Raw genomic sequence first — 25,388 nt, 5'->3', positions numbered from 1 at the left:
AAAGTTTCAGACGGACAGACGGACATGGCTACATCGACTCCCCTATTGATCCTGATCAAGAATATATACTTAATGGGGTCGGAAACCTCTCCTTCACTGCGATACGAACTTCTGACCAAAATTATAATACCCTCTGCAAGGGTATAAAAAGCTCAATGAGCAACGATAAAAAGAAACGAGTATATTAGGTCCGTAAATGTATGAAACGGTTTTTAATTAAATTTCTCAACTCGTGATAAATAAAATAAAACAACTTCTTCATAAATCAGTCGAGCTGTACTGAACACCGACAGCCAGAGAGTACTGCGGTCCATCTCTTGTGCCTTACCAAAGACCAATATAAACTCCAAGATGCGTAACGCCATACGATTTTTTTGCACACGAATTTTTTGTGCTGGCTTTTCAACTGGCTTTCCGCTCTCTGCCCAAAAGCCAGCGATAGAGCGCTCAAAAGCCAGCCGCTCTTTGCACGCATACTGCGACAGCCGACGAATGTATGTATTCACAAGCGAAGAAATTCGCTGCAGCGCGCTGTCGAAATATACTCTTTATTTTAAAATTATAACATTATTAAAAATACTTATTTTGTATTGCCTTTATATTTACTTTATTTACTAATTATTCGAATGTATAATATTTTTTAGGAATGACCAAATATATCTAAGTATAAAAAAATAACATAATTTATTTCATACATGACTTCACATTGGAATAATTGTCATTAGGGTATTCAGCATGCGACTTGTGAACGATTTTTAGGAGCCTCAGAAATTTTGCGATTGAACAGGATGAATATTTTTATATTTATTGTATTTTAAATATATGGATTAAAAACAAGAGAAAACGCTATAGTCGGGTGCCCCGACTATCAGATACCCGTTACTCAGGTAAAGGGAGTGCGAGGGAGATGGAGATAGAAACTTTGATCACGCATAACTTTTTAACGAATGGTCCGATTTAAAAAATTTCTTCTACATTTCGATAGGTATTGATAAACACAATAAAACTGCATTTTTACTTTTCCGAAATATTTAAATTTTTAAAATCGTATATAAGCAATTGTGGGCGTTAAAGGGGGCGTGGCACCATTTTGAAACAAACTTGCGCTGCGTAGGAACTCCTAGAATCTGCATGCAAAATGCCAATCTTCTAGCTTTTATAGTTTCCGAGATCTCAGCGTTCATACGGACAGACAGACAGACAGACAGACGGACAGACGGACATGGCTATATCAACTCGGCTAGTGACCCTGATCAAGAATATATATACTTTATAGGGTCGGAAACGCTTCCTTCTAGCTGTTACATACTTTTGCACGAATACAATATACCCTTTTACTCTACGAGTAACGGGTATAAATATGTGGTATTTTTATATTATACGTATTATAATAACATTATATAAAATTATTATCATAATATAAATTAAATTTATATAAATATTTGTAAATTAACTATTTTAATTATTTAGAAAAAAGAGAAACCCAAAGGGGAAACAAAAAAGGTTTAAATAATTTAAGTAGTCAATATATTGAATATACTATTTAATAATTAAAATAGTTAATATATTAATTATACTACCTAATTAAAATAGTTAATATACAAATACATACTTAAATATTATATATACATTTTATAAAAATTACCCATTTTTAGTATTTCTTATGAATATTAAATTTGGTTAAATGATTTTGCGCCTTTTAATTTGATTTGTAAAACGCGCGCTTTTGGGTGAATTGTAAGCGACACTAATAAATAAATAATATTTTATTGAAAAATTAAAAAAAATGGCACCGAAAAAACATTCTAAAAAATATAACAAAACGCTTTCGACAACTTGGAAAAAAGTTATAAATATGTATGTACGTAATATTAAATATAAATAGGATATCCTGTAGCTTAGTTTTATAATTAAGCATTCAATTCGTGTTATTATAAATAGTTTAACTTTTTATAAAATAATAATATTAGCTTTAAATATTTATTAGGTATACAAAAAAAACGATGGATAAATAAAAATGAATATCTGCATATTAAATTAAATGTTTCGTTTTATATATTTAAATTAGTTATAAAAACATACCTTTTAACACAAAACATATAAAACTGCTTGAGTAAATAAGAATAAATTTAAATGCAGGTTGATAATATTAGATATGATGTTATTCGTATTTACTTAAAATTTTTTAAGTCATTAGATCAAAGTTTAATATATTTGAATACTAATTAAATTTAATATTTCCATTTTAAAGTTAATAAAAACAGCCATGGATAAAAAAAAAGCGAAATATATTTAATTAAATATCCTTTAAATATATTCAATTTAAATATAGTTCGCTTTGTTTTTGTTTAACAATCATAGTATATTCAAACCTATTAAACTTTATTCCAATATTTTTAATTTTAATCAAGCAGTTTTATATGTTTTGTATTAAAAGTTTTTTTTTAGCTTTAATTTAAATATGTAAAACGAAACTTTGAATTAAATATATAGGGTATAGTTAATTCGGTGAAAAATCGGTCATGTTTTAAAAATTTTTATTTTCGATACGGATAGTCTCAGTTCAATTTTTTTTTTTGCATGTGATTGGGCAACATTTAAACAATATGTGTGATTTTTTTCTTCCAAAAATATTACAAATTGACTGAGATACAGGCAACCTCCGGCGGCGCCTCGAAGAAAAGATGTTTTGCGGTGTACACGATAACCGGTCACAGAATCATCCGAAATGAAAAAATCCAATTGCATTAGTTAAATAACAATACCCTTATACCCTTGCAGAGGGTATTATAATTTTGGTCAAAAGTGTGCAGCGCAGTGAAGGAGACATCTCCGACCCTATGAAGTATATATATTTGTGAGGCACCGTAAAAGCTGCCCCACATCCAGCGGGTAAAAATGTACATAATTCCCACAAATATTGGTAGATAATAACGATAAGATAATAATTTAAGATGTACATATTGGTAGACAATAAGAAAAAGAACTAGTACTAAGATAGGATGGGCCACGGAGGCAGGCAAGAAGCCAAAAGAGCCGTTAAGTTCAAAAGAACTTCGGCCGTTAGCCGGTAGTTCAAACAGGCGTTATTTAATGTATTAATTAGGATCTCAGCTGATCAGGCACTCTACTCAGCGAGTTAGGCGATCTACACACGATCGGATTAGGCGACCTACGCACGGTTCCAGTGTTGAGAAGCGAGAACCCGGCTGGCTATATAAACCCGGCGGCTGCTAGTCCAGCTCTCTTTCATTCGCCACCAGTCAAAGAACAAGCATCGAAGCAGAGGAAACCACGCAAAAGGACACGCAGGACACCAAGGACCCGCAGGACATCAAGGATCAGGACGAAGGACCCTAGTGAGTAGAGTGCGAGAGAGATAGGGAGAGACAGGGAAAGAAAATAGTGCGGCTAGGGAAAATATACAGATAGAAAAGAGGAAGAAAAGCCCACTAAGAATCATTCATTATCGTCTTTGACTTTCAAAGTGAACGGTGGTGTTTTTTTTCTGCGCTTCGAATTTTGCATTTTGTTTTCGTTTATTCCCATCGGTGGGTTTTATCAAAACAATTCTAATTCGCTTCCGGTTTATTTAAACATAAATTTAAACTCCGTTCGCTTCGCGAGTGCACTTTGTATTTAATACTAATTAATTGTTTTAGTTTTTCGTAATTCTTATCTGTGTTTTCTTTTCTTATATCCCCGCCGTTTCTCTTTTGTGCATGCACCTTAACTTATTTACGCTCCCGCTCTCTTGCTCTCTTTGCTTTTGAAAGTTCAAAGAGTGCAGTTTTTGCGCTCGCTTAGCAGTTTTAACTGCTCGCTTATAAATTTCAATTTCGCTTTCTTGGTACAGTGGTAAATAAATAAAATGAATAATAAAAATTTAGTCTGCTTCTGCAAAAAATTCAGCCTCGTAATCAGGGCTGACCAGTCTAATATGACTTGCTGGCTGTGTGAAAATATGGTGCACACCAAGTGCGCCGGTTTTACTGGCCGGACAAGTGATGACCTTTCAAAGGGGCTTGTATCGAGGTTGCGAACGAGATGAAATCGTTCATGCGCCAAACTAAAGGCGGCCTGATGGGGCTGATTAGCTGTTTCGGAGTTGCTAGAGATAGTTTTCGCCGAGCTGATGATCTCCTCTCTGCGCTGGACTCGCAGTTAAATAGTCGTAAGCTATTAGAAGAGTCCCCTAAGCGCAAAAAGGCCGCTGGTGGTAAGGAGCAAAAGGGGAACACCCCGCAACCGAAACCGGCGGATCAACAGCTGATTTCAGCAAACCCTCAAATGTTGCTAAGATCAGCAGCTAAAAAAGATTCGGTATCCGAACAATCCGTTACAGAATGCATGCAACCAGGGACTTCTAAGATTTCCGATTTGTCCGGAGTGGTTTCACAATTAGTGGATCCACCTATCTCTCAGAATGTAGCATCACCACGACAAGGGACTACTGAGTCCGGACAACCGGCTCAAGTTGGTTTTGTAGAAACAATGTCTGCTCCACCAAAATCCCTTACAGTGGTTCCACTAAAGAAACTAATTTTCGTTTCTCGGCTTTCCCCTGATCAAACATCTTCAGATGTATTGTCTTATATAAAAGACAAAACTAAAGCCGATTGTAATAGTGTAAAGGTGGAAAAGTTTAAGTTTTCTTATGCTAGAGACATTTCATCTTTCAAGATAACTGTCCCTAACGAGTTTTTTGAAGCCATATGCTCGGGCGACTTTTGGCCGGATAATATGGTTGTAAAAGAGTTCGAGGCTAAGATAAAGAAGAAGGGGCCCGTGGGAGTAAAACTTCCTAGTCGAGGCCAAACCAGTGTACCAATTTCAAAAAACTAACTTCTAACCTCCTTCTTTCCTATCAGAATGCAAGAGGTTGCTACGCAGCAAACTCACTAAATTGTATTCTGATAGCCTTTCCTTTGCATCTCATATTATTGTGTTCACAGAAACCTGGTTAAAGCCGGAGATCTTTAGCTCCGAAGTTTTTCCAGGTAAGTACACAATATATAGGTATGACCGTCCCTCTAGACGGGGAGGTGGAGTCTTAATTGGAGTTGATTCAAACTTCCCGTCTGAGGAGTTATTTTTTGATGAATTCAATACCATTGAATTTATTTGTGTAAAGTTATCGCTTCCTGGTAACTTTATATACATAACTTGCTCATATATTCCGCCGTTGTCTGAACTTCCTGATTATTTAAATCACCTATCTGTTATTAAGTCCGTTGCAAATAAGCTTTCCGATAGGGATCAGTTGATAGTTCTAGGTGATTTTAATATACCTGGAGTTACTTGGTCCACTGAGGATGGATCGAATGTCTTACTACCTATAGCACAGCATGATTTTATTGATGGCCTGCTTGACATATCTCTATCTCAAGTAAACCATGTTCGAAATTCATTAGGTCGCCTACTTGATTTGTGTTTTGTATCAAATCCTGAAGGTGTGTTTCTGTCCAGAGTAGCACCACTCACGCAACCTGAAGATCCATATCATCCAACAATCCAACTTTCATTTCATACGGGTAGAGTTATAGAAGAAAAATCAGAAAAATCCAAACGAATGCATTGTTTTCGCAAGGCAGACTTTCTGAGGCTAAATAATTTTATTTCTGGCTTTAATTGGTCTGATCTTTACTTATGCATTAATATGTCCGATGCAGTTAATGTTTTTTACACTGCAATAAACTCATTTTTTAATTCCTGTGTTCCGTGGTACTATCCGTCAACTTCCAATAAATCACCTTGGTTTAGCAAAGAGTTGACACACTTAAAAAATGTAAAGTCCAGACTTTTTAGGAAATATAAAAATACTGGTTCTCAATCTGTTTTTACTAGATATTTAAGTGCTCGGTCAAGATTTACCGTGCTTAATGCTCAGTGTTATAATAGTTACTTAAACCGTTGTAAGGTCCAGTTCTCTCAGGACTCGAAACAGTTTTATAATTTTGTTAACACCAAGCGTAAATCTAATTCTTTTCCTTCCTCGCTGTCGTTCGAAAACATGACGGCAACCACAGATCAGGCAATAGCCGATTTATTTGCCCAATTTTTTCAAACGACTTATTCTACTTTAGATTATTCATCACAGCCTTATTCTTACACCATGTCCAAGTCAAACCTCATATTCTGTCCCACTTTAACAGAAAGCTCTTTTCTTTTGGATCTTCTTCGTATTAAGCCTGTTTATTCGCCAGGGCCCGAAGGTATTCCTGGGTGCGTGCTTAGGTATTGCGCTAAGGCCCTGTGCAAACCTCTTCACAAGTTGTTGAAAAATAAAACGAAAACACGGACAATAAGAACAGCGAACATACACCGAGTTGGATTTATTTCTTCCCGGACCCTCAGAGCCCTGATCGGCGTGTGCTAAAACAGTGGCCTAAACCGAGCTGGTTGCGTTTTCGAAAAGATTCCTCTGCGCAACTGGGCCTTTGTGGCAGCCACGTGCACAGACGTGAAGGCGTGCAAGTACGGGTTTTCTCTCCGCTTGCATAGCTTTCCGTCGCGATTCCGGTCGACACACCCAAGCCTCAAGTAACCCGAACCCGACCCGCGTGTGCCAAACAGTGGCCCAGGCCAAGCCGGTTGCGTTTTCGAGAAGATTCCTCTGCGCAACTGGACTTTGGTGGCAACCACGTGCACAGACGTGAAGGCGTGCAAGTACGGGTTTTCTCTCCGCTTGCATAGCTTTCCGTCTCGGTTTCGACCGAAGCACACCCATCCCGAACAGTGGGAGCCTGTCCCAGAACTGGGAACGCTGACTTCTGTCCATGTTTAGAGACGATTCCTCTGCGTGGGCGTGAAACAGCGCCCCAGGCGGCGGGAGTTGACACAGTGGTCCGGGCCAATCCCCCCACTGTGCCTCCTCCGGCACGCACGTGACGGCTTTCACTCGTTCGCGTCTGGCCCAAATCCGAGTCCCAAATGCCTGATCTGACCCACCAATAAGGCTCACCGCGCGCATCGGCGACTTCGTCCAGATTGCCCGCCTCAACTCGTCCCCGCTTATATACAAATTCGATTGTAAAGGATCCTGGGGAGACTGAGCTCCATCCCAGCCGTAGAAACATCCTTACATATTCTTGATCAGGATCACCTCCTGAGTTGATATAGCCATGTCCGTCTGTCTGTTTCTACGCAAACTAGTCTCTCAGTTTTAAAGATATTGAATTAAAACTTTGCACACACCCTTCTTTTCTTTGCACGCAGTATATATGTCGGAACGGCCGGGATCGGCCGACTATATCCTATAGCTGTCATATAACTGATTTATCGGAAATGCAATAACTTTGGTGTTTGTAAAGTTAGAAAGCTGGGATTTTCTATGGGTTTTATATTTGGCCAATCAATCCGGCCTACCAAATTTCATAAGGATCAGGCGACTTTATCCTATAGCTGCCATATAACTGATTGATCAGAAATTCCATACCTTTGGTGTTTGTTAAGTTAGGAAGTTGGGATTTTCTATGGGTTTTATTTTTGGCCAATCAACCCGACATATCAAATTTCGTAAGGATCGGCCGACTATATCCTATAGCTGTCATATAACTGAACGATTGGAAATGCCATAACTTTGTTTTTAAAGTTAGGAAGTTGGGATTTTTTATGAGTATTAAGAATGCATTAAATGAATAATGTTGGGGAACATAATTTACAGAGTATTCTGCAAGGGTATATCAACTTAGGCTCCGCCCGAAGTTAGCTTTCCTTTCTTGTTATTTTTTTTTCGATTTTTTAAGGCACTTGAAAGTCAAAAACACCGATTTTCGCCTAAAACGTCGAGATATTTGTTGCTCTAAAAATAATAAATTTTCAAAAAAAAAAAAAAAAAACTCGACAGCGTTACCTAAGGAATTTAGTTGAGAACAACTGTGCAAAATTTCAAAACGATCCGTCTGATAGATTTTGCAGGATCATGTACACCGACTTTGAAAAGGGTATCTTTTCAGGAGAGCGTTTTAAAGTTTTGGACGCCCTTACAAAACGAGCTATTTTACCTACGTTAAACTGCCCATAAGTTCGGAAGTTTTACTCGGATCGATCTAAAACTTTAACACAATATTCTCAAGATGTTGCGCATTTAGAAAAAAAATGAAAAAAAAATTTTAATACTATACCCCCCCCTTAAGGCAGGCTTGCACCTTGTGAGGTCAAAAAAATCAATATTTTTTTTTTGCAGTTTCGGATACATACATGTTTCAATTTTACTCTCCTAAGTCGAAAGTTATCGGCCGTTTGGTGGACCGGTGTCAAGCGCGTTGCCATTATAGTGCAAATTTTCAAACGCGTTTTTCTCGAAACCATGTTTTAAGAGTTGGCGGAAGTCGTACAAGTCGCAAAAATTGAGCAATCGTCATGAAATTTTTTATACATGTTCCTCAGAAGTATGTGCATGTCTGGAACTAGGATCTTTGGAAAATATTAAAAATTGTTTATTTAAAAAAATAATGAGTAACGAAAAAATTAGGAAAAAACCGATTTTTTTTTTTAATGCTGAGTTGGCGGCAGGTGTTGGTCCTCAAGGAATCGGTGGCTTGGAAAGTTGCCTTTACAGCGGTCCTTTTCTCCGGGAGTGCTGGTGTTATTTGTGTTAACAAGGCTGTGCGATACTCCACTAGTGTGGCAGTCGAAATGGGCGTAGCTGTGCGCCACTGTGTCTGTTGAACTGGCTGATTTGCGGATATTAGTGTACTCGGGGCTGGACGACGCAGCGTCGGTGCTGCTGGGATCAAGGATGTGTGCAGGGTTGTATGCTGCATCTGCACCAAAACCAACCGGCGACCTAGCTCAGTCTAGCCGAGGGAAGCAGGCGAGAGATCACCCAGGCTCTCAGCGTTACCATAGACTGCCCCTGAAATAAGCTAGGTGATACTTAAGGGGGAAACTGCTCTAGAGGCTTCAAATGTCTAACCAAACTATCCAAGAATGTGTCCCTAAAATTTCAGAAGCAAATACTGAGCAAGCGTCGGGCATGTATACGAGCGGCCGGAAACTTTGACGTGCGATTTCTCGGTGTTTCCTTTTTACGATTTCTTCTAACTGGCGGGAATGATGGGAAAAAAATTAAACGTCTCTCGTCTGCTTCCCTCGGCTAGACTGAGCTAGGTCGCCGGTTGGTTTTGGTCGGTCCTAACCCTCTAACTGATAAACGTGCCACTATACGACTGCTCTCATACCGGAGAGCGGGCTTTATTGTTGCGGATGAGTTGGAACTGCCTTAACTCGTTCCCTGGGCGGAAGGACTCCCGCAGGCATCGACAGTGCATACTCTCGGCGTGTGTACAGTTTCTGCCGGCTCTCCTGACGTCGATCCTGGGTTCGTCCTAGATGAGGTTATTGTTGACTTCAGTTAACACGGGTTCCAGAGGGTTGGACCTGTTGTCTTAACCTAATCAAACAAAATATTTTTAGATAGTTTACGGAATGGGAATGACATTTCACAGCACTGTCTTTTTAGAGATCAACATGACATTGACGCCATTCTCATAATAGAACTTACATAACCAAGTAAAATTTTTATGCAATAAATCGCTCTGATGATAAGACGCAAGGAGGAAATGACTTTCTGATCAAGAATCGCATAAGGCGTTATCATCATTTTCTACAACCTATATATAAACGGTTACTTAAACCTGGCCGCTGTTACTGCCCACCGGGCTTCTCCATTTTCGAAGCAGAATATGAAACATTCTTTTACCTATTAGGTATCCATTTTATAGCAGCAAGTGCCTACAATGAAAAGCACACCCATTGGGGATCTTAACTATTAAGACCAAAAGAGTCCGTATAATGCTTAGCTTTATCCTAAGAAGCCTGATTTTATTGATTTAGCTGTTACAAGAAGAGTGCCGCAGGCTCTTATTCACGTGAAACACATAGGAGATCTTTTCCTCTATGATTATCCACAGCTCTCAGAACGCCCACACATTCTAAAGCAAGAAATTTTCTCTTCAAACAGTTTATGTTTTTTCCGTTCTTATACATTTCAAATTCATTTAGATGGCTTTCAGAAAAAAAATGTATTACTTTATTGCTGCCTTACTTGATATATTTGCAAATGTATTCTCTCTATTGCAGGCTTCGACATTAACGTGAACTTCCAATTCAAGAAGTTTTACAACAATCCAATGGCTGTCCACGATATTACAATTTTTACGGTAAACCACCGTAGTTGATTTGAATCGTATGGAATAAAGTATACGCTGGGACCATTTTTATACCCTTGCAGAGGGTATTATAATTTCATTTAAAAGTTTGCAACGCAGTGAAGGAGACATTTCCGACCATATAAAGTATATATATTCTTGATCAGCATCACCAGAAGAGTCCATCTAGCCATGTCCGTCTGTCCGTCCGTCCGTTTCTACGCAAACTAGTCCCTCAGTTTTAAAGCTATCTGCTTGAAACTTTCCGTAGCTGATTTGAATCGTATGGAATAAAGTATACTCTGTGACCATTTTTATACCCTTGCAGAGGGTATTATAATTTCATTTAAAAGTTTGCAACGCATTGAAGGAGACATTTCCTACCATATAAAGTATATATAGTCTTGATCAGCATCACCAGAAGAGTCCATCTAGCCATGTCCGTCTGCCCGTCCGTCCGTTTCTACGCAAACTAGTCCCTCAGTTTTAAAGCTATCTGCTTGAAACTTTCCCAAAAGTTGTCTTTCTATTGCAGGTAGTATATAAGTCGGAACGAGCCGGATCGGGCGACTATATCATATAGCTGCCATATAACTGAACGATCGGAAATGCCATAACATTGATGTTTCTAAAGTTAGGCAGTTGGGATTTTTTATGGGTTTTATTTTTGGACAATCAATCCGACCTACCATGAAATAAATGACAACAAAAATTATAACTTCGATGTTTATAAATTTATTTAAATATACTTCAAGATATAATAATTCTTTAATTTTTTTAGATATATGTTTTAATTTTTATTGAAATCGGACAACAACATCATACAGCGTAAAATCGACCTAGCTTCAATGTTATTCACCTTAAGTCAAAGTTGAAAATATATATTTGTAAAGTATATATATTCTTGATCAGCATCACCAGCCGATTCGAATTAGCCATGTCCGACCGTTCGTAACTATAACTTTGTTGTTTCCTAAATTAATTCCATATACTCCAAGATATAATACATTTTAGCAATCTCAGAACAATTCGCAGATTGCAACCCACGGTTTCTGTTATTTTTTTAATTTTACAAAACATTTGTCGTTATTTTACAAAGATATTTTTATACCATTGCAGCGGGTTTTATAATTTCAGTCATAAGTTTGCAACGCAGTGAAGGAGACATTTCCGACCCTATAAAGTATATATATTCTTGATCAGCATCAGCAGGAGAGTCGATCTAGCCATGTCCGTCCGTTCGTCCGTTTCATGGCAAACTAATTCCTCAGTTTTAAAGCTATTAGCTTGAAACTTTCCCAAAAGTTGTCTTTCTATTGCATTTAGTATATAAGTCGAAACGAGCCGCATCGGGCGACTATATCATATAGCCGCCATATAACTGAACGATCGGAAATGCCAAAACTTTGGTGTTTTTAAAGTTGGGATTTTCTATGGGTTTTATTTTTGGGCAATCAATTCGACCTACCAAATTTCATAAGGATCGGCCGACTGTAACCTAAAGCTGCCATATAACTGAACGATTGGAAATGACATAACTTTGGTGTTTTTAAAGTTAGGAATTTGGGATTTTTTATGAGTATTAAGAATGCATCATATGAATATCCGATTTTGGAGATATAATGTACAGAATATTCTGCAAGGGTATATCAACTTCGGCTCCGCCCGAAGCTAGCTTTCCTTTCTTGTTTAAATATACTGTAGGAAAAGCAAGAAATTTCCACTTCGAACAGCTTCATACATTTCAAATTCATTTCGCCTTACTTGATAAATTTGCAAATGTATTATCTCTATTGCAGGCTTCGACATTAACGTGTACTTCCAATTCAAGAAGTTTTACAACAGCCCAATGGCTGTCCACGATATTACAATTTTTACGGTAAACCACCGTCGTCTCGATTTTCTTGCCGATACAAATTTTTCTGCATAAATACAATTTTCAATCCAAAAAGTATGAAGACATGTAATAGGCCATACTTTTGCCTTTTTACATGAAGTACGTAATGGTCTATTCACTTTTACATGAAAAACTCGTGCTATCATGGCACGCCGGTCATAGGGCATCCAAACTGATACTATATTCTCTGTAATATCCTTCCTTCACATTCAAATTTGTTTAACCAAGCAATTTAAATTTCTCGCAAAATAAATTTGTTTGTAATTGAAATTAGTTTTCCCTTTTTTAGTAAAGGTAAGTTTATGTTTTATTCATTATTCATTCTTTGTTTGGGGCTATTGGGGATGCTTTAAAGCTTTACAGATAATCATCACCGAAATTATCTTATTGAGTGAATTCCAACGTCGGTCGATCAATTGAACACGGTTCTCGCTGAGTGCAAAAAAAAATATTTGTTTTCCTCCTATATAAAAACATGTGAAACGCTATACAAAAATGTTGAAGAACTAGAAAAAATAATTTAAATTTTACTAGTCCAAGCCCGTCTTTAATAATATACTTTAATACTTGTAGACGATTTCTCCACGCGTCGAAGCTACAGTACCCAATCGACGTCTCAGTCATCAGCCACAAAGTCTTCCGCCCCATCGAAGTCGGTTTCCACAGAGACATCTGGAGGTGAAAAATTTAATAAAAAAGAGCAACTAAAACGGGCATTTAAGGAATATGGAGTTTCCATTGTGGCGTTCCATGTGGGAATTTCGTTAATTTCACTTGGAGGTTTCTATGTACTCGTATCTAGGTAAGGTATTAAGGAGGGGTATACCTTTTTTTGTCGAAAAAAAATAGGAAAGTTTGGATTTTTTTATGGATTTTTTTATTGCTTTATTAAATGAATGATTATATGTTCTGAAAGTTTAGATTGTTGACAATGTTTATGCAAAAAATTTTAAAAAAATATTTAATAGTTTTTAAGGTGTGGCTGTTTCCCTTAAATGCCTTTTTTTTTAAGAGCCTTGCGGTGATAATTCCCCAGGACGAACGGGTCAACTGAAACCGAAAAAATAAAAATATTTCATTAGTTTAAAGTAGTATTCTTTACTTGAACGAACTTTTTAAAAATTTTTTTATTTTGTACCTACGGGAACGTTTTATGCAAAAAATGACGTTTTTGGACGCAAAAATTCTTACAAAAGTATCTATTTTGGCGAAATAAAAATTTGTACATGAAAAAACGATCGTTCAAGTACTAATAAAATTCAATACGAACATTTACAAAAAAAATTTGAAGAAAATCGGTTCAGTAGTTTTTCGCCAATCCATATCATCGCAAAGTCATTTTTCAAAAAACACCATTTCGAGATATTCGCGTTTAAAGTTTCAAGTTTGGGTGTAACTATTTTTCTACTGCTCAAATCTCAATGAAAATTTGGGGAAATGTTCTCAAGAAGTTGTTCTTTAAGATAAAGCAAAAAAAAATTTATATATTTTCAAAATGGAAAAGGTATATACCCCCTTAAGAGAGCTCAAAGATGGTTAAAAGATCTTAATTAGATTCCCGTTGCGATTCTTAACTACGCGTCTACTGTGTTATAAATCGACCCTTATATATGCATTTCACTATTAATACGCTTTTTTTGTTGCAGTGGAATAAACTTGGTTCCCGTTCTGGAATTTCTTGGCATAGCGTCACCAGCAATTGCAGAGAAAGTAGCTACAGGAAGCTCCTTTGTTGTGGCCTACGCCGTACACAAAGTATTTGCACCTGCTAGAATTAGTATTACGTTGGGTGCAATACCGTTCATCATCCGATATTTGAGATCAAAAGGATTCCAGTTTTCAAAAATCAAAAAAAATTAGCTATTTTTAAATATTTGTTTTTATACCATTGTTATCAGAATTAAGTATGATGTTATATAATCCTATGAAGTTCAATACTTTATAATTTGGTTGACCAAATAAAAAGGTGACACTCAAATTAAAATTGATTTTAAATTAGTTTCCATAAAATTTAGCAAATATTTGGCCAACATTGTTATTTTATCTGAAAGGTTATAGAACTGCGCAAATTAGTCGAATACTTTCTTCAAGAAGATTTAAATAAATTTAATATTAACATTTAATCATTCGGAAGTGACCTCCGGAAATGTTGTGTTATTATTTTCTATTTATTTTTGTCAATTTTTATTTTGGCAATTCTAATACCCCTATGAAAAATTCGCCACGCTGTAAATGGTTTATTTCCGACACTACATAGAAGATATATTCTTGATAAGCATCACCAGGCGAGTCGATCTAGCCATGCCCGTCCGGCCGTCTGACCGTTTCTACGCAAACTAGTCCCCCAGTTTAAAAGCTATTTGGATCAAACTTAGCAAGAGCCGGTAACATATTGCTCCCATAAAAACAGTCGGGAAAAAAGAAAATAGGAATATAACTTCGTTGTTTTTGGGTTTTAATTTTACGAAACTCCGACGACTATATCATAAAGCTGCCATAGTAACGATTAAAAACATTATTGCAAAAGAGACCGAGCATCGAAATATAGAATATTTAATTTTTGTAACAGCTGCAACAGAATATAAACTTAGCCAAAGTTTTCTTCCTTTATTGTTTTTGGTTAAAATAAAATAAAAAAACATTATTTTAGTAAAAATAGTTATATATGCAATTATACTATTACTATGTTACCTTATTTTTTTTACATTATTGATTAACTTGTGTAATAGATTTACGTGCGCTGATTCCGAATCTGGTCAGGCAAATTACATCATTGTTATTTAAATTATTTAACAATATCAAGTGCGATTCATGAGCTTTTTTCTATATTTTTTTCAAGCAAATGCTGTTAAACGAAATTTTTAGGAAATGAGGGCACACTACTCTTTTAAAAACTATAATAAAAGGCCAAAGAGATGCACAGGTTAAAAAAATGGAAATCATGAATGATAGGCAAACTGTTATTGAGGTTTGTTTAAATTGTTGTTACTTTTATGTCTTTTGAAGCTGACAAGCAGAAACTGCGTGGCGATTAGCATACCGAAGTCTATTTCATTATTTTTATTTTTGTTTAACACGCCACAAATCCCAAAAAAGCGTGTAGCGGGTCCTCCATTCTTGGGCCGGGTGTCGTCTTGCCAGAGAGTTTGTATGTGTAAGCAGACGATTCCGGTGTCGACTTGAGGATTTACAAATCGTCCCCTTTTCTTCGTGCTTAAGCTTATTCCCATCAATATAGAGGCAAACGTGTTAATGTTTCATCGAGAAGCCGAGCACTCAAATTCGTCTCAGAATTCGTAGTGGTGCTACCAGCAAGCTACCAAGAAATGCAGTGTTATCTGCATATGTGGCCAGGAGTATACCACGAGCAACTGGGCTTGGCAGATACGAAGCGTAAATTGTGTACAGGACCGGAACAAGGACGCTTCCCTGTGGGACACCAGCACGAATTGGGCGAAGTCCAGAACGATGTCCACGAATATTTACAGCAAACTCCCTGTTATCTATGAACGATTCGATGAGCTTCCAGAGTTTCTCAGGCAAAAGGTGCACTAGCTTGTGGAACAATACCTCGTGCCAAATACTGTCAAAGGCCTGTCGAACGTCGAGAAAAACGGCTGAGCAGTATTTGTGATCTTTGAAAGCACTCAGAACTTTGTTAACTACTCTGTGCACTTGCTCGATAGCACAATGGCGACTACGGAAACAAAACTGGTGGTTCGGAAGTGCTTCTTCAAAGGCGTTAATAGATAGAAGTCTAGACTCTGAGGCAATAAGGTGGTTGCAGGGGATGCCTTTGTACACTGCAAAATCAATGGCCGTCGGAAGGTTGTCAGTGATCCAAGGAAAATGAGTGGGTCCGCCAGCAGCCAAAATCTGCATGTTTGTGTCAATGAAAACTGACATCAGGGTGTTTCCCCGAAGGCACGAGCGCCTGCACCATCAGAAACGATGGTGCGCATTCCAACCCTCTCCAAAGAGGAAGCGGCTACCTACAAAACCAAATAGACGCATATATTCCTCAGAAGACCAAAAAAGGTGGTGACCAGGTGGACAGTAGACAGCACCAAACGAAATTCTGACAAACCCTATGACCAAACTAATGGCAACTGCTTGCAGGTGTCATCGTCGGCTGGTAAAATGTGTATCTAAGATCATTAAAATGTCAATGTTGCGTTCCTGGAGGAGGTCCTCAATCTCAAGAGATTTGCCAACCAAGTTGTTGAAGTTCCAAATAAAGATGCTTATACTGTAAGCAGGTACTGCGTGGTGATCAGTACACCGGAGTCTATTAGAAAACTGTAACTGAGCAGAAACATAACTAATGTTTAAATAGGGTATGCTGGGATGGAAAACCAATTTATCCTGTGTGCACTTACTTGTCGTAAGTCAATTCATTTTTCTTTTATATGAAAAAACTAATAGTCTTACGAATAGTGTGTTTTACAAAACTCAATTCACCTTCACGCTTTGTAGTATCACTAACCATATAACATATAGACTGGTCATTTCATACAACCAATATGGACACTCAAAAAACTTTGCGGGAGGCTCCACAGCTGGCAGCGGCCATGATACAATAACATAAGGCTGTCTAAACGTTCGGGTTTTGGTCAGTGCGTGTTCGTTTTTTGAAGGAAAAGGTTGTCTGCGGACGAATTTTTTACAGAATTAACTCTTGAGCAACATGACTTTTTCCAATGTGTGCCGTTGAAAAAATAAAACAATTAGAATTTATATTTGTACACTACATTGACGATACTTTTAAAATAACAAAGAATGTAAAGAAACTTTAATAATCGCAGCCGAAAATGTTAGTATAAGTTTGGAAATAAAAAAGGTTTTATTTTAAGATTAGAATATATTTTAGAATTAAGAATCTTAACAAAAGACTTAGCATTCAAAGACAAAAACAACGCCTAATTTCAAATTCCAATTAAATTATAAAAAGTTAAACTCCTTTTATTTTGAAAGGCAAAAAAAACCCCTGAACCATCTAAGGGTTCAATGTTATTCACCTTAAGTCAAAGTTGAAAATATATATTTGTAAAGTATATATATTCTTGATCAGCATCACCAGCCGATTCGAATTAGCCATGTCCGACCGTTCGTAACTATAACTTTGTTGTTTCCTAAATTAATTCCATATACTCCAAGATATAATACATTTTAGCAATCTCAGAACAATTCGCAGATTGCAACCCACGGTTTCTGTTATTTTTTTAATTTTACAAAACATTTGTCGTCTATTTTACAAAGATATTTTTATACCATACCATACCAGCGGGTTTTATAATTTCAGTCATAAGTTTGCAACGCAGTGAAGGAGACATTTCCGACCCTATAAAGTATATATATTCTTGATCAGCATCAGCATCAGGAGAGTCGATCTAGCCATGTCCGTCCGTTCGTCCGTTTCTACGCAAACTAATTCCTCAGTTTTAAAGCTATTAGCTTGAAACTTTCCCAAAAGTTGTCTTTCTATTGCATTTAGTATATAAGTCGAAACGAGCCGCATCGGGCGACTATATCATATAGCCGCCATATAACTGAACGATCGGAAATGCCAAAACTTTGGTGTTTTTAAAGTTGGGATTTTCTATGGGTTTTATTTTTGGGCAATCAATTCGACCTACCAAATTTCATAAGGATCGGCCGACTGTAACCTAAAGCTGCCATATAACTGAACGATTGGAAATGAAATAACTTTGGTGTTTTTAAAGTTAGGAATTTGGGATTTTTTATGAGTATTAAGAATGCATCATATGAATATCCGATTTTGGAGATATAATGTACAGAATATTCTGCAAGGGTATATCAACTTCGGCTCCGCCCGAAGCTAGCTTTCCTTTCTTGTTTAAATATACTGTAGGAAAAGTAAGAAATTTCCACTTCGAACAGCTTCATACATTTCAAATTCATTTCGCCTTACTTGATAAATTTGCAAATGTATTATCTCTATTGCAGGCTTCGACATTAACGTGTACTTCCAATTCAAGAAGTTTTACAACAGCCCAATGGCTGTCCACGATATTACAATTTTTACGGTAAACCACCGTCGTCTCGATTTTCTTGCCGATACAAATTTTTCTGCATAAATACAATTTTCAATCCAAAAAGTATGAAGACATGTAATAGGCCATACTTTTGCCTTTTTACATGAAGTACGTAATGGTCTATTCACTTTTACATGAAAAACTCGTGCTATCATGGCACGCCGGTCATAGGGCATCCAAACTGATACTATATTCTCTGTAATATCCTTCCTTCACATTCAAATTTGTTTAACCAAGCAATTTAAATTTCTCGCAAAATAAATTTGTTTGTAATTGAAATTAGTTTTCCCTTTTTTAGTAAAGGTAAGTTTATGTTTTATTCATTATTCATTCTTTGTTTGGGGCTATTGGGGATGCTTTAAAGCTTTACAGATAATCATCACCGAAATTATCTTATTGAGTGAATTCCAACGTCGGTCGATCAATTGAACACGGTTCTCGCTGAGTGCAAAAAAAATATTTGTTTTCCTCCTATATAAAAACATGTGAAACGCTATACAAAAATGTTGAAGAACTAGAAAAAATAATTTAAATTTTACTAGTCCAAGCCCGTCTTTAATAATATACTTTAATACTTGTAGACGATTTCTACACGCGTCGAAGCTACAGTACCCAATCGACGTCTCAGTCATCAGCCACAAAGTCTTCCGCCCCATCGAAGTCGGTTTCCACAGAGACATCTGGAGGTGAAAAATTTAATAAAAAAGAGCAACTAAAACGGGCATTTAAGGAATATGGAGTTTCCATTGTGGCGTTCCATGTGGGAATTTCGTTAATTTCACTTGGAGGTTTCTATGTACTCGTATCTAGGTAAGGTATTAAGGAGGGGTATACCTTTTTTTGTCGAAAAAAAATAGGAAAGTTTGGATTTTTTTATGGATTTTTTTATTGCTTTATTAAATGAATGATTATATGTTCTGAAAGTTTAGATTGTTGACAATGTTTATGCAAAAAATTTTAAAAAAATATTTAATAGTTTTTAAGGTGTGGCTGTTTCCCTTAAATGCCTTTTTTTTAAGAGCCTTGCGGTGATAATTCCCCAGGACGAACGGGTCAACTGAAACCGAAAAAATAAAAATATTTCATTAGTTTAAAGTAGTATTCTTTACTTGAACGAACTTTTTTAAAATTTTTTTATTTTGTACCTACGGGAACGTTTTATGCAAAAAATGACGTTTTTGGACGCAAAAATTCTTACAAAACTATCTATTTCGGCGAAATAAAAATTTGTACATGAAAAAACGATCGTTCAAGTACTAATAAAATTCAATACGAACATTTACAAAAAAAATTTGAAGAAAATCGGTTCAAGTTTGGGTGTAACTATTTTTCTACTGCTCAAATCTCAATGAAAATTTGGGGAAATGTTCTCAAGAAGTTGTTCTTTAAGATAAAGCAAAAAAAAACCCCCTTAAGAGAGCTCAAAGATGGTTAAAAGATATTAATTAGATTCCCGTTGCGATTCTTAACTACGCGTCTACTGTGTTATAAATCGACCCTTATATATGCATTTCACTATTAATACGCTTTTTTTGTTGCAGTGGAATAAACTTGGTTCCCGTTCTGGAATTTCTTGGCATAGCGTCACCAGCAATTGCAGAGAAAGTAGCTACAGGAAGCTCCTTTGTTGTGGCCTACGCCGTACACAAAGTATTTGCACCTGCTAGAATTAGTATTACGTTGGGTGCAATACCGTTCATCATCCGATATTTGAGATCAAAAGGATTCCAGTTTTCAAAAATCAAAAAAATTAGCTATTTTTAAATATTTGTTTTTATACCATTGTTATCAGAATTAAGTATGATGTTATATAATCCTATGAAGTTCAATACTTTATAATTTGGTTGACCAAATAAAAAGGTGACACTCAAATTAAAATTGATTTTAAATTAGTTTCCATAAAATTTAGCAAATATTTGGCCAACATTGTTATTTTATCTGAAAGGTTATAGAACTGCGCAAATTAGTCGAAAACTTTCTTCAAGAAGATTTAAATAAATTTAATATTAACATTTAATCATTCGGAAGTGACCTCCGGAAATGTTGTGTTATTATTTTCTATTTATTTTTGTCAATTTTTATTTTGGCAATTCTAATACCCCTATGAAAAATTCGCCACGCTGTAAATGGTTTATTTCCGACACTACATAGAAGATATATTCTTGATAAGCATCACCAGGCGAGTCGATCTAGCCATGCCCGTCCGGCCGTCTGACCGTTTCTACGCAAACTAGTCCCCCAGTTTAAAAGCTATTTGGATCAAACTTAGCAAGAGCCGGTAACATATTGCTCCCATAAAAACAGTCGGGAAAAAAGAAAATAGGAATATAACTTCGTTGTTTTTGGGTTTTAATTTTACGAAACTCCGACGACTATATCATAAAGCTGCCATAGTAACGATTAAAAACATTGTTGCAAAAGAGACCGAGCATCGAAATATAGAATATTTAATTTTTGTAACAGCTGCAACAGAATATAAACTTAGCCAAAGTTTTCTTCCTTTATTGTTTTTGGTTAAAATAAAATAAAAAAACATTATTTTAGTAAAAATAGTTATATATGCAATTATACTATTACTATGTTACCTTATTTTTTTACATTATTGATTTACTTGTGTAATAGATTTACGTGCGCTGATTCCGAATCTGGTCAGGCAAATTACATCATTGTTATTTAAATTATTTAACAATATCAAGTGCGATTCATGAGCTTTTTTCTATATTTTTTTCAAGCAAATGCTGTTAAACGAAATTTTTAGGAAATGAGGGCACACTACTCTTTTAAAAACTATAATAAAAGGCCAAAGAGATGCACTGGTTAAAAAAATGGAAATCATGAATGATAGGCAAACTGTTATTGAGGTTTGTTTAAATTGTTGTTACTTTTATGTCTTTTGAAGCTGACAAGCAGAAACTGCGTGGCGATTAGCATACCGAAGTCTATTTCATTATTTTTATTTTTGTTTAACACGCCACAAATCCCAAAAAAGCGTGTAGCGGGTCCTCCATTCTTGGGCCGGGTGTCGTCTTGCCAGAGAGTTTGTATGTGTAAGCAGACGATTCCGGTGTCGACTTGAGGATTTACAAATCGTCCCCTTTTCTTCGTGCTTAAGCTTATTCCCATCAATATAGAGGCAAACGTGTTAATGTTTCATCGAGAAGCCGAGCACTCAAATTCGTCTCAGAATTCGTAGTGGTGCTACCAGCAAGCTACCAAGAAATGCAGTGTTATCTGCATATGTGGCCAGGAGTATACCACGAGCAACTGGGCTTGGCAGATACGAAGCGTAAATTGTGTACAGGACCGGAACAAGGACGCTTCCCTGTGGGACACCAGCACGAATTGGGCGAAGTCCAGAACGATGTCCACGAATATTTACAGCAAACTCCCTGTTATCTATGAACGATTCGATGAGCTTCCAGAGTTTCTCACGCAAAAGGTGCACTAGCTTGTGGAACAATACCTCGTGCCAAATACTGTCAAAGGCCTGTCGAACGTCGAGAAAAACGGCTGAGCAGTATTTGTGATCTTTGAAAGCACTCAGAACTTTGTTAACTACTCTGTGCACTTGCTCGATAGCACAATGGCGACTACGGAAACAAAACTGGTGGTTCGGAAGTGCTTCTTCAAAGGCGTTAATAGATAGAAGTCTACTAGGCATGAGCCGCTCAAAAATATTGGAGAAAGAGGACAGAGGAAAGGCCCGGACACTCTGAGGCAATAAGGTGGTTGCAGGGGATGCCTTTGTACACTGCAAAATCAATGGCCGTCGGAAGGTTGTCAGTGATCCAAGGAAAATGAGTGGGTCCGCCAGCAGCCAAAATCTGCATGTTTGTGTCAATGATAACTGACATCAGGGTGTTTCCCCGAAGGCACGAGCGCCTGCACCATCAGAAACGATGGTGCGCATTCCAACCCTCTCCAAAGAGGAAGCGGCTACCTACAAAACCAAATAGACGCATATATTCCTCAGAAGACCAAAAAGGTGGTGACCAGGTGGACAGTAGACAGCACCAAACGAAATTCTGACAAACCCTGTGACCAAACTAATGGCAACTGCTTGCAGGTGTCATCGTCGGCTGGTAAAATGTGTATCTAAGATCATTAAAATGTCAATGTTGCGTTCCTGGAGGAGGTCCTCAATCTCAAGAGATTTGCCAACCAAGTTGTTGAAGTTCCAAATAAAGATGCTTATACTGTAAGCAGGTACTGCGTGGTGATCAGTACACCGGAGTCTATTAGAAAACTGTAACTGAGCAGAAACATAACTAATGTTTAAATAGGGTATGCTGGGATGGAAAACCAATTTATCCTGTGTGCACTTACTTGTCGTAAGTCAATTCATTTTTCTTTTATATGAAAAAACTAATAGTCTTACGAATAGTGTGTTTTACAAAACTCAATTCACCTTCACGCTTTGTAGTATCACTAACCATATAACATATAGACTGGTCATTTCATACAACCAATATGGACACTCAAAAAACTTTGCGGGAGGCTCCACAGCTGGCAGCGGCCATGATACAATAACATAAGGTAGTCTCGTCGGCTGTCTAAACGTTCGGGTTTTGGTCAGTGCGTGTTCGTTTTTTGAAGGAAAAGGTTGTCTGCGGACGAATTTTTTACAGAATTAACTCTTGAGCAACATGACTTTTTCCAATGTGTGCCGTTGAAAAAATAAAACAATTAGAATTTATATTTGTACACTACATTGACGATACTTTTAAAATAACAAAGAATGTAAAGAAACTTTAATAATCGCAGCCGAAAATGTTAGTATAAGTTTGGAAATAAAAAGGTTTTATTTTAAGATTAGAATATATTTTAGAATTAAGAATCTTAACAAAAGACTTAGCATTCAAAGACAAAAACAACGCCTAATTTCAAATTCCAATTAAATTATAAAAAGTTAAACTCCTTTTATTTTGAAAGGCAAAAAAAACCCCTGAACCATCTAAGGGTTCAATGTTATTCACCTTAAGTCAAAGTTGAAAATATATATTTGTAAAGTATATATATTCTTGATCAGCATCACCAGCCGATTCGAATTAGCCATGTCCGACCGTTCGTAACTATAACTTTGTTGTTTCCTAAATTAATTCCATATACTCCAAGATATAATACATTTTAGCAATCTCAGAACAATTCGCAGATTGCAACCCACGGTTTCTGTTATTTTTTTAATTTTACAAAACATTTGTCGTCTATTTTACAAAGATATTTTTATACCATACCATACCAGCGGGTTTTATAATTTCAGTCATAAGTTTGCAACGCAGTGAAGGAGACATTTCCGACCCTATAAAGTATATATATTCTTGATCAGCATCAGCAGGAGAGTCGATCTAGCCATGTCCGTCCGTTCGTCCGTTTCTACGCAAACTAATTCCTCAGTTTTAAAGCTATTAGCTTGAAACTTTCCCAAAAGTTGTCTTTCTATTGCATTTAGTATATAAGTCGAAACGAGCCGCATCGGGCGACTATATCATATAGCCGCCATATAACTGAACGATCGGAAATGCCAAAACTTTGTTGTTTTTAAAGTTGGGATTTTCTATGGGTTTTATTTTTGGGCAATCAATTCGACCTACCAAATTTCATAAGGATCGGCCGACTGTAACCTAAAGCTGCCATATAACTGAACGATTGGAAATGACATAACTTTGGTGTTTTTAAAGTTAGGAATTTGGGATTTTTTATGAGTATTAAGAATGCATCATATGAATATCCGATTTTGGAGATATAATGTACAGAATATTCTGCAAGGGTATATCAACTTCGGCTCCGCCCGAAGCTAGCTTTCCTTTCTTGTTTAAATATACTGTAGGAAAAGCAAGAAATTTCCACTTCGAACAGCTTCATACATTTCAAATTCATTTCGCCTTACTTGATAAATTTGCAAATGTATTATCTCTATTGCAGGCTTCGACATTAACGTGTACTTCCAATTCAAGAAGTTTTACAACAGCCCAATGGCTGTCCACGATATTACAATTTTTACGGTAAACCACCGTCGTCTCGATTTTCTTGCCGATACAAATTTTTCTGCATAAATACAATTTTCAATCCAAAAAGTATGAAGACATGTAATAGGCCATACTTTTGCCTTTTTACATGAAGAACGTAATGGTCTATTCACTTTTACATGAAAAACTCGTGCTATCATGGCACGCCGGTCATAGGGCATACAAACTGATACTATATTCTCTGTAATATCCTTCCTTCACATTCAAATTTGTTTAACCAAGCAATTTAAATTTCTCGCAAAATAAATTTGTTTGTAATTGAAATTAGTTTTCCCTTTTTAGTAAAGGTAAGTTTATGTTTTATTCATTATTCATTCATTGTTTGGGGCTATTGGGGATGCTTTAAAGCTTTACAGATAATCATCACCGAAATTATCTTATTGAGTGAATTCCAACGTCGGTCGATCAATTGAACACGGTTCTCGCTGAGTGCAAAAAAAAATATTTGTTTTCCTCCTATATAAAAACATGTGAAACGCTATACAAAAATGTTGAAGAACTAGAAAAAATAATTTAAATTTTACTAGTCCAAGCCCGTCTTTAATAATATACTTTAATACTTGTAGACGATTTCTCCACGCGTCGAAGCTACAGTACCCAATCGACGTCTCAGTCATCAGCTACAAAGTCTTCCGCCCCATCGAAGTCGGTTTCCACAGAGACATCTGGAGGTGAAAAATTTAATAAAAAAGAGCAACTAAAACGGGCATTTAAGGAATATGGAGTTTCCATTGTGGCGTTCCATGTGGGAATTTCGTTAATTTCACTTAGAGGTTTCTATGTACTCGTATCTAGGTAAGGTATTAAGGAGGGGTATACCTTTTTTTGTCGAAAAAAAATAGGAAAGTTTGGATTTTTTTATGGATTTTTTTATTGCTTTATTAAATGAATGATTATATGTTCTGAAAGTTTAGATTGTTGACAATGTTTATGCAAAAAATTTTAAAAAAATATTTAATAGTTTTTAAGGTGTGGCTGTTTCCCTTAAATGCCTTTTTTTTAAGAGCCTTGCGGTGATAATTCCCCAGGACGAACGGGTCAACTGAAACCGAAAAAATAAAAATATTTCATTAGTTTAAATTTTTTATTCTGTACCTACGGGAACGTTTTATGCAAAAAATGACGTTTTTGGACGCAAAAATTCTTACAAAACTATCTATTTCGGCGAAATAAAAATTTGTACATGAAAAAACGATCGTTCAAGTACTAATAAAATTCAATACGAACATTTACAAAAAAATTTGAAGAAAATCGG

General features: G+C 36.5%; 1 protein-coding gene and 1 long non-coding RNA gene across 5 annotated transcripts in view; both read left to right on the top strand.

Annotated features, from left to right (window-relative positions):
- The window catches only part of LOC108043140, a 34,011-nt gene extending 19,837 nt beyond the window's left edge, over positions 1-14,174 (top strand). For 2 of the 4 annotated variants that reach the window (XM_044461476.1, XM_044461477.1), the window contains 2 exons: positions 12,625-12,853; positions 13,698-14,174. In XM_044461476.1, the coding sequence (XP_044317411.1) occupies positions 12,625-12,853; positions 13,698-13,911 (443 nt within the window). In that variant the 3' untranslated portion in view covers positions 13,912-14,174. Of the gene's footprint in view, positions 1-10,086; positions 10,167-11,953; positions 12,595-12,624; positions 12,854-13,697 lie in introns of those variants that run through there. The other 2 variants (XM_044461478.1, XM_044461479.1) reach the window with 2 other exon arrangements.
- A 4,375-nt stretch (positions 14,175-18,549) lies between these two features.
- On the top strand, positions 18,550-19,985 carry LOC123038030. The gene is made up of 2 exons (XR_006417728.1): positions 18,550-18,917; positions 19,649-19,985. It is a non-coding gene; the product is annotated as an uncharacterized LOC123038030 (long non-coding RNA).
- The last annotated feature ends 5,403 nt before the right edge of the window (positions 19,986-25,388 follow it).

The sequence above is a fragment of the Drosophila rhopaloa genome, unplaced genomic scaffold (genome assembly GCF_018152115.1).
Source record: "Drosophila rhopaloa isolate 14029-0021.01 unplaced genomic scaffold, ASM1815211v1 contig_36, whole genome shotgun sequence".
In the NCBI taxonomy this organism is placed as follows: domain Eukaryota; kingdom Metazoa; phylum Arthropoda; class Insecta; order Diptera; family Drosophilidae; genus Drosophila; species Drosophila rhopaloa.
Note: the sequence above shows the minus strand (reverse complement) of the source record. Positions and strands in the feature narration are given on the sequence as shown.